At 42.8% G+C, this 12,578-nt stretch overlaps 1 protein-coding gene across 2 annotated transcripts; it reads left to right on the forward strand.

The window, feature by feature from the left end:
- Nucleotides 1-8,869: 8,869 nt before the first annotated feature.
- Nucleotides 8,870-11,695, forward strand: myca (MYC proto-oncogene, bHLH transcription factor a). Of its 2 annotated transcripts, none has more exons than XM_062021360.1 (3): nucleotides 8,870-9,026; nucleotides 9,866-10,622; nucleotides 10,685-11,695. In XM_062021360.1, exons 1-3 carry the CDS (start codon nucleotides 8,970-8,972, stop codon nucleotides 11,314-11,316), a joined length of 1,446 nt encoding a protein of 481 aa, XP_061877344.1. In that variant the 5' UTR covers nucleotides 8,870-8,969; the 3' UTR covers nucleotides 11,317-11,695. The 2 variants fall into 2 exon arrangements, with proteins under 2 accessions (XP_061877344.1, XP_061877345.1); XM_062021361.1 differs by lacking the exon at nucleotides 8,870-9,026 and adding an exon at nucleotides 9,536-9,741.
- Nucleotides 11,696-12,578: the final 883 nt, after the last annotated feature.

Here is a 12,578-nt window from a genome sequence, read left to right on the forward strand (position 1 = left end):
GTAAATATAAACAGAATACAATGATTTGCAAATCCTTTTCAACCCATATTCAGTTGAATGCACTACAAAGACAAGATATTGGTTAGCGCCTTGCATGGCAGCTCCCGCCATCAGTGTGTGAATGTGTGTGTGAATGGGTGAATGTGGAAATACTGTCAAAGCGCTTTGAGTACCTTGAAGGTAGAAAAGCGCTATACAAGTATAACCCATTTATCATTTATTTATTATATTTGGTGTTCAAACTCATAAACTTTTTTTTTTTTTTGCAAATAATAATTAACTTAGAATTTCATGGCTGCAACACGTGCCAAAGTAGTTGGGAAAGGGCATATTCACCACTGTGTTACACGGCCTTTCCTTTTAACAACACTCAGTAAAGGTTTGGGAACTGAGGAGACACATTTTTTAAGGTTCTCAGGTGGAATTATTTCCCATTCTTGCTTGATGTACAGCTTAAGTTGTTCAACAGTCCTGGGGTCTCCGTTGTGGTATTTTAGGTTTCATAATGCGCCACACATTTTCAATGGGAGACAGGTCTGGACTACAGGCAGGCCAGTCTAGTACCCGCACTCTTTTACTATGAAGCCACGTTGATGTAACACGTGGCTTGGCATTGTCTTGCTGAAATAAGCAGGGGTAACGTTGCTTGGATGGCAACATATGTTGCTCCAAAACCTGTATGTACCTTTAAGCATTAATGGTGCCTTCACAAATGTGTAAGTTACCCATGTCTTGGGCACTAATACACCCCCATACCATCACAGATGCTGGCTTTTCAACTTTGCGCCTATAACAATCTGGATGGTTCTTTTCCTCTTTGGTCCGGAGGACACGACGTCCACAGTTTCCAAAAACAATTTGAAATGTGGACTCGTCAGACCACAGAACACTTTTCCACTTTGTATCAGTCCATCTTAGATGAGCTCAGGCCCAGCGAAGCCGACGGCGTTTCTGGGTGTTGTTGATAAACGGTTTTCGCCTTGCATAGGAGAGTTTTAACTTGCACTTACAGATGTAGCGTCCAACTGTAGTTACTGACAGTGGGTTTCTGAAGTGTTCCTGAGCCCATGTGGTGATATCCTTTACACACTGATGTCGCTTGTTGATGCAGTACAGCCTGAGGGATTGAAGGTCACGGGCTTAGCTGCTTACGTGCAGTGATTTCTCCAGATTCTCTGAACCCTTTCATGATATTACGGACCGTAGATGGTGAAATCCCTAAATTCCTTGCAATGGCTGGTTGAGAAAGGTTTTTCTTAAACCGTTCAACAATTTGCTCACGCATTTGTTGACAAAGTGGTGACCCTCGCCCCATCCTTGTTTGTGAATGACTGAGCATTTCATGGAATCTACTTTTATACCCAATCATGGCACCCACCTGTTCCCAATTTGCCTGTTCACCTGTGGGATGTTCCAAATAAGTGTTTGATGAGCATTCCTCAACTTTATCAGTATTTATTGCCACCTTTCCCAACTTCTTTGTCACATGTTGCTGGCATCAAATTCTAAGGTTAATGGTTATTTGCAACAAAAAAAAAGTTTATCAGTTTGAACATCAAATATGTTGTATTTGTAGCATATTCAACTGAATATGGGTTGAAAATTATTTGCAAATCATTGTATTCCGTTTATATTTACATCTAACACAATTTCCCAACTCATATGGAAATGGGGTTTGTAGATCAACTGGTAAATTTAGAGCTTTGTCTTACGGCTCAGCTCCTTCACCAAGATGGTCCGATACAATCTACTCTTCCCTCACTCGTGAACAAGACCCTGAGGTACTTGAACTCCTCCACTTGGGGCAAGTTCTCCTCTCCAACCCGGAGATGGCACGTCACCCTTTTCCGGGCGAGAACCATGGACTCGGACTTGCAAGTGCTGATTCTCATCCCAGTCGCTTCACACTCTGCTGCGAACTGATCCAGTGAGAGCTGAAGATCCTGGTCAGATGAAGCCATCAGGACCACATCATTTAAGCAGAGACCCAATCCTGCAGCCACCGAACCAGATCCCCTCAACGCCTGAGGGTAGGAGTACTTTTTCTCCTATGCGTGTTCGTTTAATCTCTAAACAAGCTCACCAAGTCGTTGTCAATTTTCAGATTCACCATCTTAGATTTATTTGACAGTGTGATTGTTTGAAGCAAAGAAATACAATTCCCTCATGGCCACAAGCAGGGAAAGGGAGACATCCTGCTTCCTCTGGCTCGTCACAAAATGTCTGTCTTCTCTTTCCTTCCAAGGACTGATATATTATTTTCCAAACGGGGGTTGGATTGTCTTTGTCCCCTCTGACTGCGGTTTCCATGGTTACTGTTCCTCTGCAGGCTTATCTTGATGATTATTGCCGCTCGCAAATACCTTGCACCCTCATGTTAGGGCTTTATTGAGTGTCCCATTATATGTGTTACTAAAACTAACCATTTGCATTAATTCCTAATGATTTACTATAATAACTATATGGTAGTTAGCATGCAGAAATATGATAAGAATATCAATGTACTCATTTTATTAGGTGTATGTGTATGCTAGAAAAATGTGTAGTTAGCTTTAAAAATATTCAAATCCTTCACGCCCTAACTGCGCCTAGAAATTCTGTCCATAAAAGTTGTAAACTAAATCGGTGACAAAGGACAGCCATGGAGGAGTCCAACCCTCACTGGAAACAGGTCTGACTGTCTGCCGGCAATGCGGACCAAGCTCTGACACTGATCATAGGGAGCGGACCGCGTATGTGACGTTGTGATAGTTATATTTCTTTGCTCATATTAATTGCCATGCTGGTAATTTTGCACTTTCAACATTTCAACCCAATTTGGTATTTAGGAGGGTAAAAATGGCTCCACTTGCATCAATGTCAGACATGTCTGACTCACGTCCTGCCCAATGAATATGCCTGGTGGTCAAGCTAGCTCTGTTCTCAATGGGTACCAGGCACCATTAGCCTTTCTCAAACAAAACCATGCCCTATGCTTGTGTGGTTTTCAGCTGTATGAATCGTTCAAATCGCGAAAAAAATAAACATTTCTTCAGAGTTCCTCGAGGGGTAATCAAAAGGGGATGAAGAGTGCCAGATTTTATGAAACGATGAGAGAAAAGCATGCAGCTCACACTATAGTCCAAGGGAGCAGAGTTAAAGAATGCATGGGTTTGCAGTGACTACTTGGTTAAAGGTTTGTTTGATATTGTAGCAGTTGCTTTAAGGACATAATTCACCACACCTGTTTACTTGACTTGGTCCTCATTATATACTGCCATTGTTCTATTGTGCACATAACAATGTTGTTCTTGTTTAGCATTCATATACAGTATGTAGTTAAGAGTGAGTAATTCGGTGCGGCCCCTTTAAGTGACCGTCAGGAGATTTACCCAAATGTGGGGGTTTGTTGTGACCGCCTTTTTGAGTCTCTTTGAAATAAGCAGTCATTCAGTCTCGTCTTTGATAGAATAAACGGCACACACGTTTTTATGTGTCAAAAGATACTTCAAGTTGTCGTGTTTTCGCGATACAAGCGCAACAATATATTTTTAACGGTTATTATTACCCATTTAAGTATGATCTTGATATTATTTGTAATTTTTAAACACATGTTTGCTACGAGTGCTTCAAAAAGCACAGACTCAGCGAGCAAAATGTGAGCAAAATGTAATTAAGCTTTTACCAAAGGCAGCAATCATAAATGAAACTTCCAGCACATACATTGACATCTATAGTTATATTTTGATGAAGACGGGGGAAAACACTCGTACTTGTAAACGGCGCGTGCAACAGCAACAAACATGCCAGTAGAATCAGAAGAGTTTTTATTGCCATTGTTGAGAACGGGTTCACAAACTAGGAATTTTACTTGGCGCAATCGTGCAACATAAAACACATATATAACACAGAATAGAATAACATGAGCTGTAACTGAGACGCAAAGTTAATCAAGAATCAGAATCAGAATAGTTTTATTGCCATTGTTTGAGAACGGGTTCACAAACTAGGAATTTTTCTTGGTGCAATCGTGCAACATAAAACACATTTAACACAGATTTGGTAATAACAAGAGCTGTAACTGAGCTATCAGATCTTGTTATAGACTTAGAAGGAATTCAAAGGAGCTACTGTTAGGAGTTATTGTTCATGTGCCTGATGGCCGAGGGGAAAAAACTGTTCAGGTGGCGGGAGGTGTGGGTCTGGATGGACCGTAGTCTCCTGCCTGAGGGGAGAGGGGAGAATAGTTTGTGTCCAAGGTGAGAAGAGTCAGCTGTGATCCCACCCACACGCCTCCTGGTCCTGGAGGAGAACAAGTCCTGGAGGGATGGAAGCTTGCAGCCAATCACCTTGTCAGCAGCACGTACGATGCGCCGCAGTCGATGCTTATCCTGGACTGTGGCGCCGGGGAACCACACGGTGATGGAGGAGGTGAGGATGGACTCGATGATGGCTGAGTAAAACTGCACCGGCATCTCGGTCGGCACCTTAAGTTTCCTCAGCTGCCGCAGGAAGTACATTCTCTGCTGGGCCTTCTTGATGAGGGAGCTGATGGTCGGCTCCCACTTGAGGTCTTGGGTGATGGTGGTGCCCAAGAATCGGAAGGAGTCCACAATGGAGACGGGGGTGGGAGAGTCAATCAGGGTGAGGGGGGATGGTGGGGCTGTGACTTTCCTGAAGTCCATGATCATCTCCACTGTTTTCTGTGCGTTCAGCTCCAGGTTGTTGAGGCTGCACCAGGACGCCAGCGTATTCAGCTTCAAGTACTGCCGGCGTACATCCTCCTCTCGGATGGAGAGGGCCTTTAAAGTCCTATGATGTTCTTGGAGTCCTTTTAGTCCTTTAAATCCTTTAATGAAGTGCTGGCGTTGGTGGGGAGGGTGATGATGGGGGGAGCAGAGCTTTGATGAGCTAAAGGCCGTTCATGACGACAGTAATGTGTGTTGAGGGTTTTAGTTCGTAAGGGCCCTTAGCCCTCTCCAAACGGCCGCAGAATCATTGGAGCCAAACTGTTCCTGTAGACGGTTAGAGTACACAGATTTAGCTTTCTCCACTTCCCTGTTGAAGTGGTACTTCGCTTCTCTGTAGGTACTCCGGTCCCCGCTTCTCCACGCAGCCTCCTTCTTGCGCAGCTGTCGGAGCTTGGGTGTGAACCAGGGCTTGTCGTTGTTATAACAAGCCCTGGTGCGCGTTGGAATGATGCGCGCCTCATTGAACTGTATGTATGAGGTCACAGTGCCACAGTGTCCGTATACTCGTCCAGATTGTCTAAATCATGAAAGGCAACCTTACTTGAGCAAAAACTATGCATATTTATCCAGGACAGTCTTGATACAAATATCCCTGACCCAGTCACACACAAAGAAGTTGTACATCTCCATGCTTTTCCAAGTTTTCATCTGTTTTGTCATGTAGAATGGCGTCTGCAGCACAATCGTTCCATATGTCTGAGAACGCGACCGACGTAATCCTTGATATCACTCGACAAATCTTTTTTTGATACATCATAGGGATCTATTCCATTGCATAGTTATATTTTTTGCTCCTATCTGCTTTTTGCGGGAAGATTTTTTGTACTCAGATAGTTTCCGGGAAGAAGTCACGTGACGGAATACAAGCAATAAGAAGCAATGTGGGTTGGCTTTCATTGCGGGTGGTATTGCGTTGTGGCGTTGATTTGGAGAAGTAAGTGCATCTCTAAAGAGATCAACCACAAACATGATTCCTGCACAATTCAATCTGTAGTGTTTCGTTAATTCACCGTCATGCAGTGTCTGGAAAATATCTCCCCTGTCTCTTACGTCCGCCATTTTGTCCTCTACCTATGGAACTCCTAATCCGCTTAAAAGTCCTTTTCCCTGCTCTTAACAGATCTCACCTTAGAAGCTCTCTTAAGAACTAGTATTCTTTCGGAATAGCTTGTATCTTTACTGAGATCTACTTTTACTTTTAGGGGAAATTATCAGAAAACATCATGATTCTAAGAATGTTCTTACAATTTGGCCATGAGGAGCAACTATTTGCACTAAGAATCTTTAGGAATGGGGCTCCTGGTCTTACTCATTAGTATTAGCTTATAGCTAGAGATAGATACATTTGTTTTGTCAAGTTCTCTGAATAATGTGACTGTGAAGGACAGTACTGAGAAAAAGAAGTGGATGATTTTTATGCAATTAAAAAAGTGTTGCCAACTTATGAAAGTAGGGCCCGTATTGAAGCAGAATGGGTCTAACGCCAGCTAAGAACGTTAAGATAATATCTAAACAGCGGACATTTATCCATAAAAATATGGAAAAGCTGCTTGGGGACGGCGTGGCGAAGTTGGTAGAGTGGCCGGGCCAGCAATCGGAGGGTTGCTGGTTACTGGGGTTCTATCCCCACCTTCTACCATCCTAGTCACGTCCGTTGTGTCCTTGGGCAAGACACTTCACCCTTGCTCCTGATGGCTGCTGGTTAGCGCCTTGCATGGCAGCTCCCGCCATCAGTGTGTGAATGTGTGTGTGAATGGGTGAATGTGGAAATACTGTCAAAGCGCTTTGAGTACCTTGAAGGTAGAAAAGCGCTATACAAGTATAACCCATTTATCATTTATAATAGGGTGTTTGACAGCGACAGAGCTGGAAGAAGATACCGTAGAAGTCCCCTCACTCAGGTAAATGCTAATTATTACATAACTTCATAAAACTACTGTTGTTATTTGTAATACTTTTTATTGTATTGTTTTTTTTAAAAAACAATATGCCTTATCTTTTGAAAAGGCATTACATGTTAAAATTGTGCTGTTTTGGGGGGCTAAGCACCAATTAGATGTATTTCAATTAATTTCACTGACTTGAGATACAAGTGTTTTGAGTTGGGAGCTCTGTCACGGAACCAATTAAATTAGAAGTTGAGGTACTACTGTAATACAACATAAGACTTGATTTAGGCCAAAATATGTAGAATATGCTTAATAGATGAGTCTGTAAATGACTGTTTATATTGGCAGAGCGCAATGCTTTAAGATGTGTAGCGAAGCCTGAGGAGTCCCCCACCTTGTTAATGACATCATGAAAATACACAACATTAAACACATTTTACTGTTAAAACCTCATTCCAAATAGAGTTGTTCATAATAAAAGTGTAAGTGGAGAGTGAGTAATCTGCCTGGCAACAGCATGTTTGACAGACACTTTCTTCTATGTACTGATTTCATATTGTGGTTGTGTAAAGCTGTTCTGCATACAGAGAGCAATTTCTAATATTTTGCTTGCCTTAATTACAGTTTAATTAAAGTTTAGTGATGCCTGTGTGTGTGTGTAGGGGAGGGGGGGGGGGGGTCCTAGTATTTCTACCTTTCATGAGACATCAACAAGGAAAAGTACCTTCCATATGAGAGTACCTTCTATATGTGAACAAGTTAGGACCGAAATCATGGTCCCAATACGGAAAACCATTGCATCTAATAGAAAATGCCTCATTTGCACCCCTGGTGGTGAAACCTATCAAAATTAGGGTGGTCCCAAAAAGGAGGGATTTTTCAAATTGACTGTATTTCGGTTTTAAAAGTGCTCCCTCTCTGGTCAACATATGTAATAACAAGTGTGTGTAAGAAATTAAAATGCAGGCCCTTTTGCCAAAATTAAAATAAATAAATAAATATGTATATAGAGACATACTGTAATAACTTGAAGTAAATAATGAAGATTAAAAACTAATTACAAACAAAAGATTACAATTTTTTTTTTTAACTTAAAGCAGTCTTTTTCTCACAATGTGTTGACTTTTTTCTTATAAAATTGGGAACAATTTCTAATATTCTTTCTGTTTTTGTGATATTGCAATATTTTCTAGTAAAATTATTACTTTTTTATGTAAAATGATTACTTTTTAATGCAAAATGGGGACATTTGTCATATAAAATTCAGACTTTTATCACAATATTGCCAATTTTTTTAGTTGTTCTTGTAAAATAGTGACATTTTTGGAGTAAAATCATGACTTTTGTCATACTTTTGCCAAGTAAAATTCCGATTATTATTATAATATTGCCAACATTTTTAATTTTTCTTATAAAATTGTGACTTTTGTCGAGTAAAATTACGACTGTTTTCATAAAATTGCTTACATTTTAGGCTTTTCTTGTATAATTGCGACTGTTATTGAGCAAAACTCCAACTTTTATCATAATATTGCACAAATGTTCAGTTTTTCTCGTAAAATTCTGACTTACGACTTTTATTATAATACTGTCAAACGTTTTTCTTGTGAAATTGTGACCTTATTATTGTGAAATTCCAACCCATTTTTCACAACAAGCTTTTATATTTTTGCATAGTCTGTATATATTATTAATGTTGTAAATACTAATCTTTATATATCTAGAAAGGCTGGTCCTAAAGAGGTAGGCATTTTTCTCAGGTCTCAAGAAGGTAACTATTACAAGAATGTGTGTGTGTGTGTGTGTCCTTCACAGACCATGCACAAGACATCAGTCATGAAACTTACGTTTGATGTCATTTTCATCTTTGTTGTTCGTTTTTTGAAAGCATCTAATATTCCTGTCAGGGGTTTTCTACTGTTTTGATACTTTTTTTCACATTGTGACAGAGTGCGCAAAAATGATGACTATTTTATAATGTTTATGTTGATATTGTAATACAGTAAGGACACAATAAGGTGTTAGCAAAGACACTAATTAGGAGCCATTCATCTTCAACATACTTTAAAAACCTTTTTAATTGTCATGTTGTTTCCGATTATAGACAATTAGCTTAATATAATTTAGCAATGGTAGCCTAATGTTTTTTGTACAAATGTTTTCTGTTCCTGTCATCTTAATGAAGCTTTGATGTATTGAGGCTGAATGTCCTTGCAGTACCTCTAATGACCAGCATGGGGTGCTCCAGCACCGTCCATCTCTGGTCCATCTCTTTCCTGCTGCAGACTGGACGATTTTCCGCCACATTCAAAATGCGGTCCACGCCTGATTTGTATGATCTGCTTCCTGCATGTGGCTAATTAGCACCAATTTGTCCATCCTCGCTGACTTCACCTCGCTTTACAAGGTAACGCATGCAAATGGTGCAATGGCGTCCACACCTGTTCCTGATCATGCTTAAATGGCGCTAGTTGTCCAATTTTAGGCAATAAATTAGGATTAATTGTGGCATAGAGGTATGCTGTGTTGTCAAATTACATTATTTGAGGAGAATATGTTTATAAACGGCAGCAATGCTAGTGAATTTTCGCCCGGTTTGACCACATTAGTATGACTAGGATGCCTTCAGTCAATGGAGGCGCCACTTTACTATGACCACGCCCACTTCTTCCTGCTTGACCTGACGTACTAATAATGCACGACTCGCTAGTGCCTTTTTTTCTTTAATAGTCACAAAAAGACAAACCGGGTTAAAATCTTCGGTCTTTTGGGTGTCGCGTCGTCTCAAGGAGACACCAGAAGGAGTTAATCACTGCTGTTTTCGAGGTGGTTTTTTAAAGGGGGTGGGGGGACTCGCTTCCGCGGCGGAGGGGGTGGGGGGGTAGTGACGCGGCTGCTTATAAGCCTCTTCGCCGGGGGCTCAGCTGTGATTCTCAAGCCGCTCATGACACTCGGAGTTTGGCCACCGCCGGCCGGCTCGCTCGCTTCTACCGGCTACACATGCGTGTTTTTTTTTCCCGCAGGGAGGATTTAATGTCCGCGAAGGACACTGGTGGACTTTTATTGCGCGTCGCTTTTCGGCCCATTTTCGGACTACTTTGTCGTGTTTTGCACTTTAAACGGTAAGACGGACTACTGTTGGCTGGACACCTGCTGCTGCATGCATGCATGCAGAGCGTGCACACTTTTGCTTGTAAAGTATGCATGTTTAATCCCGCCGAGTAACCGCCACGTTTTTGCTTGCAGCTCAACGAGAGACCCACTCCACCCGGCACCGCCATCATGCCGCTGAGCTCAAGTTTGGCGAGTAAGAACTACGATTACGACTACGACTCTCTGCAGCCTTACTTTTACTACAACAACGAGGAGGAGGACTTTTACCCGCAGCAGCTGCAGGCTCCGGCGCCCAGCGAGGACATCTGGAAGAAATTCGAGCTGCTGCCCACCCCGCCTCTGTCCCCGAGCCGGCGGCCGTCCCTGTCCAGCCTGTACCCCTCCACGGCGGATCAGCTGGAGATGGTGAGCGAGTTCCTGGGCGACGACGCGGTCAACCAGAGCATTATCTGCGACGCCGACTACTCGCAGACCTTCCTCAAGTCCATCATCATCCAGGACTGCATGTGGAGCGGCTTCTCGGCGGCGGCCAAGCTCAAGAAGGTGGTGTCGGAGCAGCTTGCCTCCTTGCACGCCGCCCGCAGAGAGTCCGCCAACACCACCACCACCAACACCAGCAGCAGCATCACCATGACCATCACCGCCTCAAGCAACGCCTCCTCTGCCGTGCCGACAGACTGCAGTGCCACCGAGCCTGCCGGTTCCGCTGTTTGGAAGCTGAGCAGCAGCTACCTGCAGGACCTTAACACGTCGGCGTCGGAGTGCATTGACCCCTCGGTGGTCTTTCCTTACCCTGTGGCGGAAACGCCCAAGCGCAGCGCCTCGCCTTGTCGGGACTCGGGATCGGACATGCCGGCTCCTAGCGGAAGCAGCAGTTGCAGCGACTCAGGTAAGAAGTCACATGTCAAAGATTGTAAAGGGATGATGACTTGACTGTCATGTTTGTTGCAGATGATGAGGAGGAGGATGATGATGATGATGATGATGATGAAGAGGAGGAGGAAGAAGATGAAGAAGAAGAAGAGGAGGAGGAGATTGATGTAGTGACTGTGGAGAAGCGGCAGGCGGTGAAAAGATGCGATCCCAGCCTAGGAGAGACCCGACATCCCAGCCCCCTGGTGCTGAAGAGATGCCACGTCTCCACCCACCAGCACAACTACGCCGCCCACCCGCCCAGCCGGCATGAGAAGCGAGCCGTCAAAAGGCTCAAGCTAGAAGGCGGCATGGGAGGAGGAGGAGGCGTCGTGGCGAGCCAGAGCCGCGTCCTCAAGCAGATCAGCAGCAACCGCAAGTGCTCCAGCCCGCGCACGTCCGACACGGAGGACCACGACAAGCGGCGGACTCACAACGTGCTGGAGCGCCAGCGGAGGAACGAGCTCAAGCTGAGCTTCTTCGCCCTGCGGGACGAGATCCCCGAGGTGGCCAACAACGAGAAGGCAGCCAAGGTGGTGATCCTGAAGAAGGCGGCGGAGTGCATCTGGAGCATGCAGACGGACGAGCACAGGCTCCTGTCGCTCAAGGAGCAGCTGAGGAAGAAGAGTGAACTTTTAAAGCAGAGACTCTCGCAGCTTCAGGGCGCTTAAATGTTTTTTGTTTCGTTTTGTTTCCCTTTTTCTTTTTTTCTTTTTTATGCAAGTTCAAGACTGTACAGCTGTTGCATGCAAATGCAGGAAAAAAGGATGTTCGGAATCATTGATTTCAATGTTGAAACTGCCTCAATTGAAGTTATGGTTGGATTTAAATATTTAAAGTTTATTTTATTAATAAAATATATAAAAAAAATGGGTGACACAATTCAGAGTGCCCAAACTAAAATATGAATTTTTATGTTTTGTATATAATTAATATTCCTAAGAAAATGTATTTTTGGATCTTAATTGTCTGGATGTTCAGACCCAGTGTTTGTTTTTTCCATTATGTTCCTAGATTCTTTTTTCAAAATATAAAAACAATGGTTCCTGATTTGTGCCTCCCTTTCTTGCACCACGAGACTACATACACTCCCATTTATCAGGCTCATCTTCCATGCCAACACTTTGGAACAAGTACTGTAGTACACCACAGAATAGATGTAATCACTCAATGTTTACACTCACGTCTGTCTTCACATCACAGTCGGGACGTTTGTTCTGACTAGTGAATGACCTTTGACCTGTGTTTCTCCAAAAACCGACTAAAGCACTTGCAATATGATAAAATACTCCAGTTAAAAAAACAATGTTTAATGTCATTGCAAACATTCGGAGGCTATGTCCAATCCAAAGTGCATAAATGCATGTTTTGTCAGGTGTGTGATTTACCTTTAAAGACATAGAACTCCCTCTAAACAGACTATTCAAATCTTGTAGACACCATTGACTTAAGACAATTGCATCATCCTCAATGGCTAATGCAGATGTTATGTATGGTCAAAGTAATGTTTTTGTTTGTTTTTTTGCATACTCTTAATCTTCAGACCATTTTATCCCTGAGAGTCTGCTTTACAACGCTTAAAAATGACAGTATTTACCTTATTTTAAAAAAAACCCATAATTCTCAAGATTTCTTTCTAATAACGGTGAACTTTATTTATACACCATATATTAGAATTATTTTGCTGTTGCTAGGCAGAGTTCACAAAACACCGACGCCCGATAGGTCAAATGGGGCAACAGCATTTACCGTGAATTGATTAACGTGGACCCCGACTTAAACAAGTTGAAAAACTTATTCGGGTGTTACCATTTAGTGGTCAATTATATGGAATATGTACTGTACTGTGCGATCTACTAATACAAGTATCAATCAATCAATCAAATCAGAAAACGCCACGTGACAGCCACACCCCATGGCCACATCCACATGC

The sequence above is a fragment of the Entelurus aequoreus genome, linkage group LG15, assembly GCF_033978785.1.
Source record: "Entelurus aequoreus isolate RoL-2023_Sb linkage group LG15, RoL_Eaeq_v1.1, whole genome shotgun sequence".
Lineage (NCBI taxonomy): Eukaryota > Metazoa > Chordata > Actinopteri > Syngnathiformes > Syngnathidae > Entelurus > Entelurus aequoreus.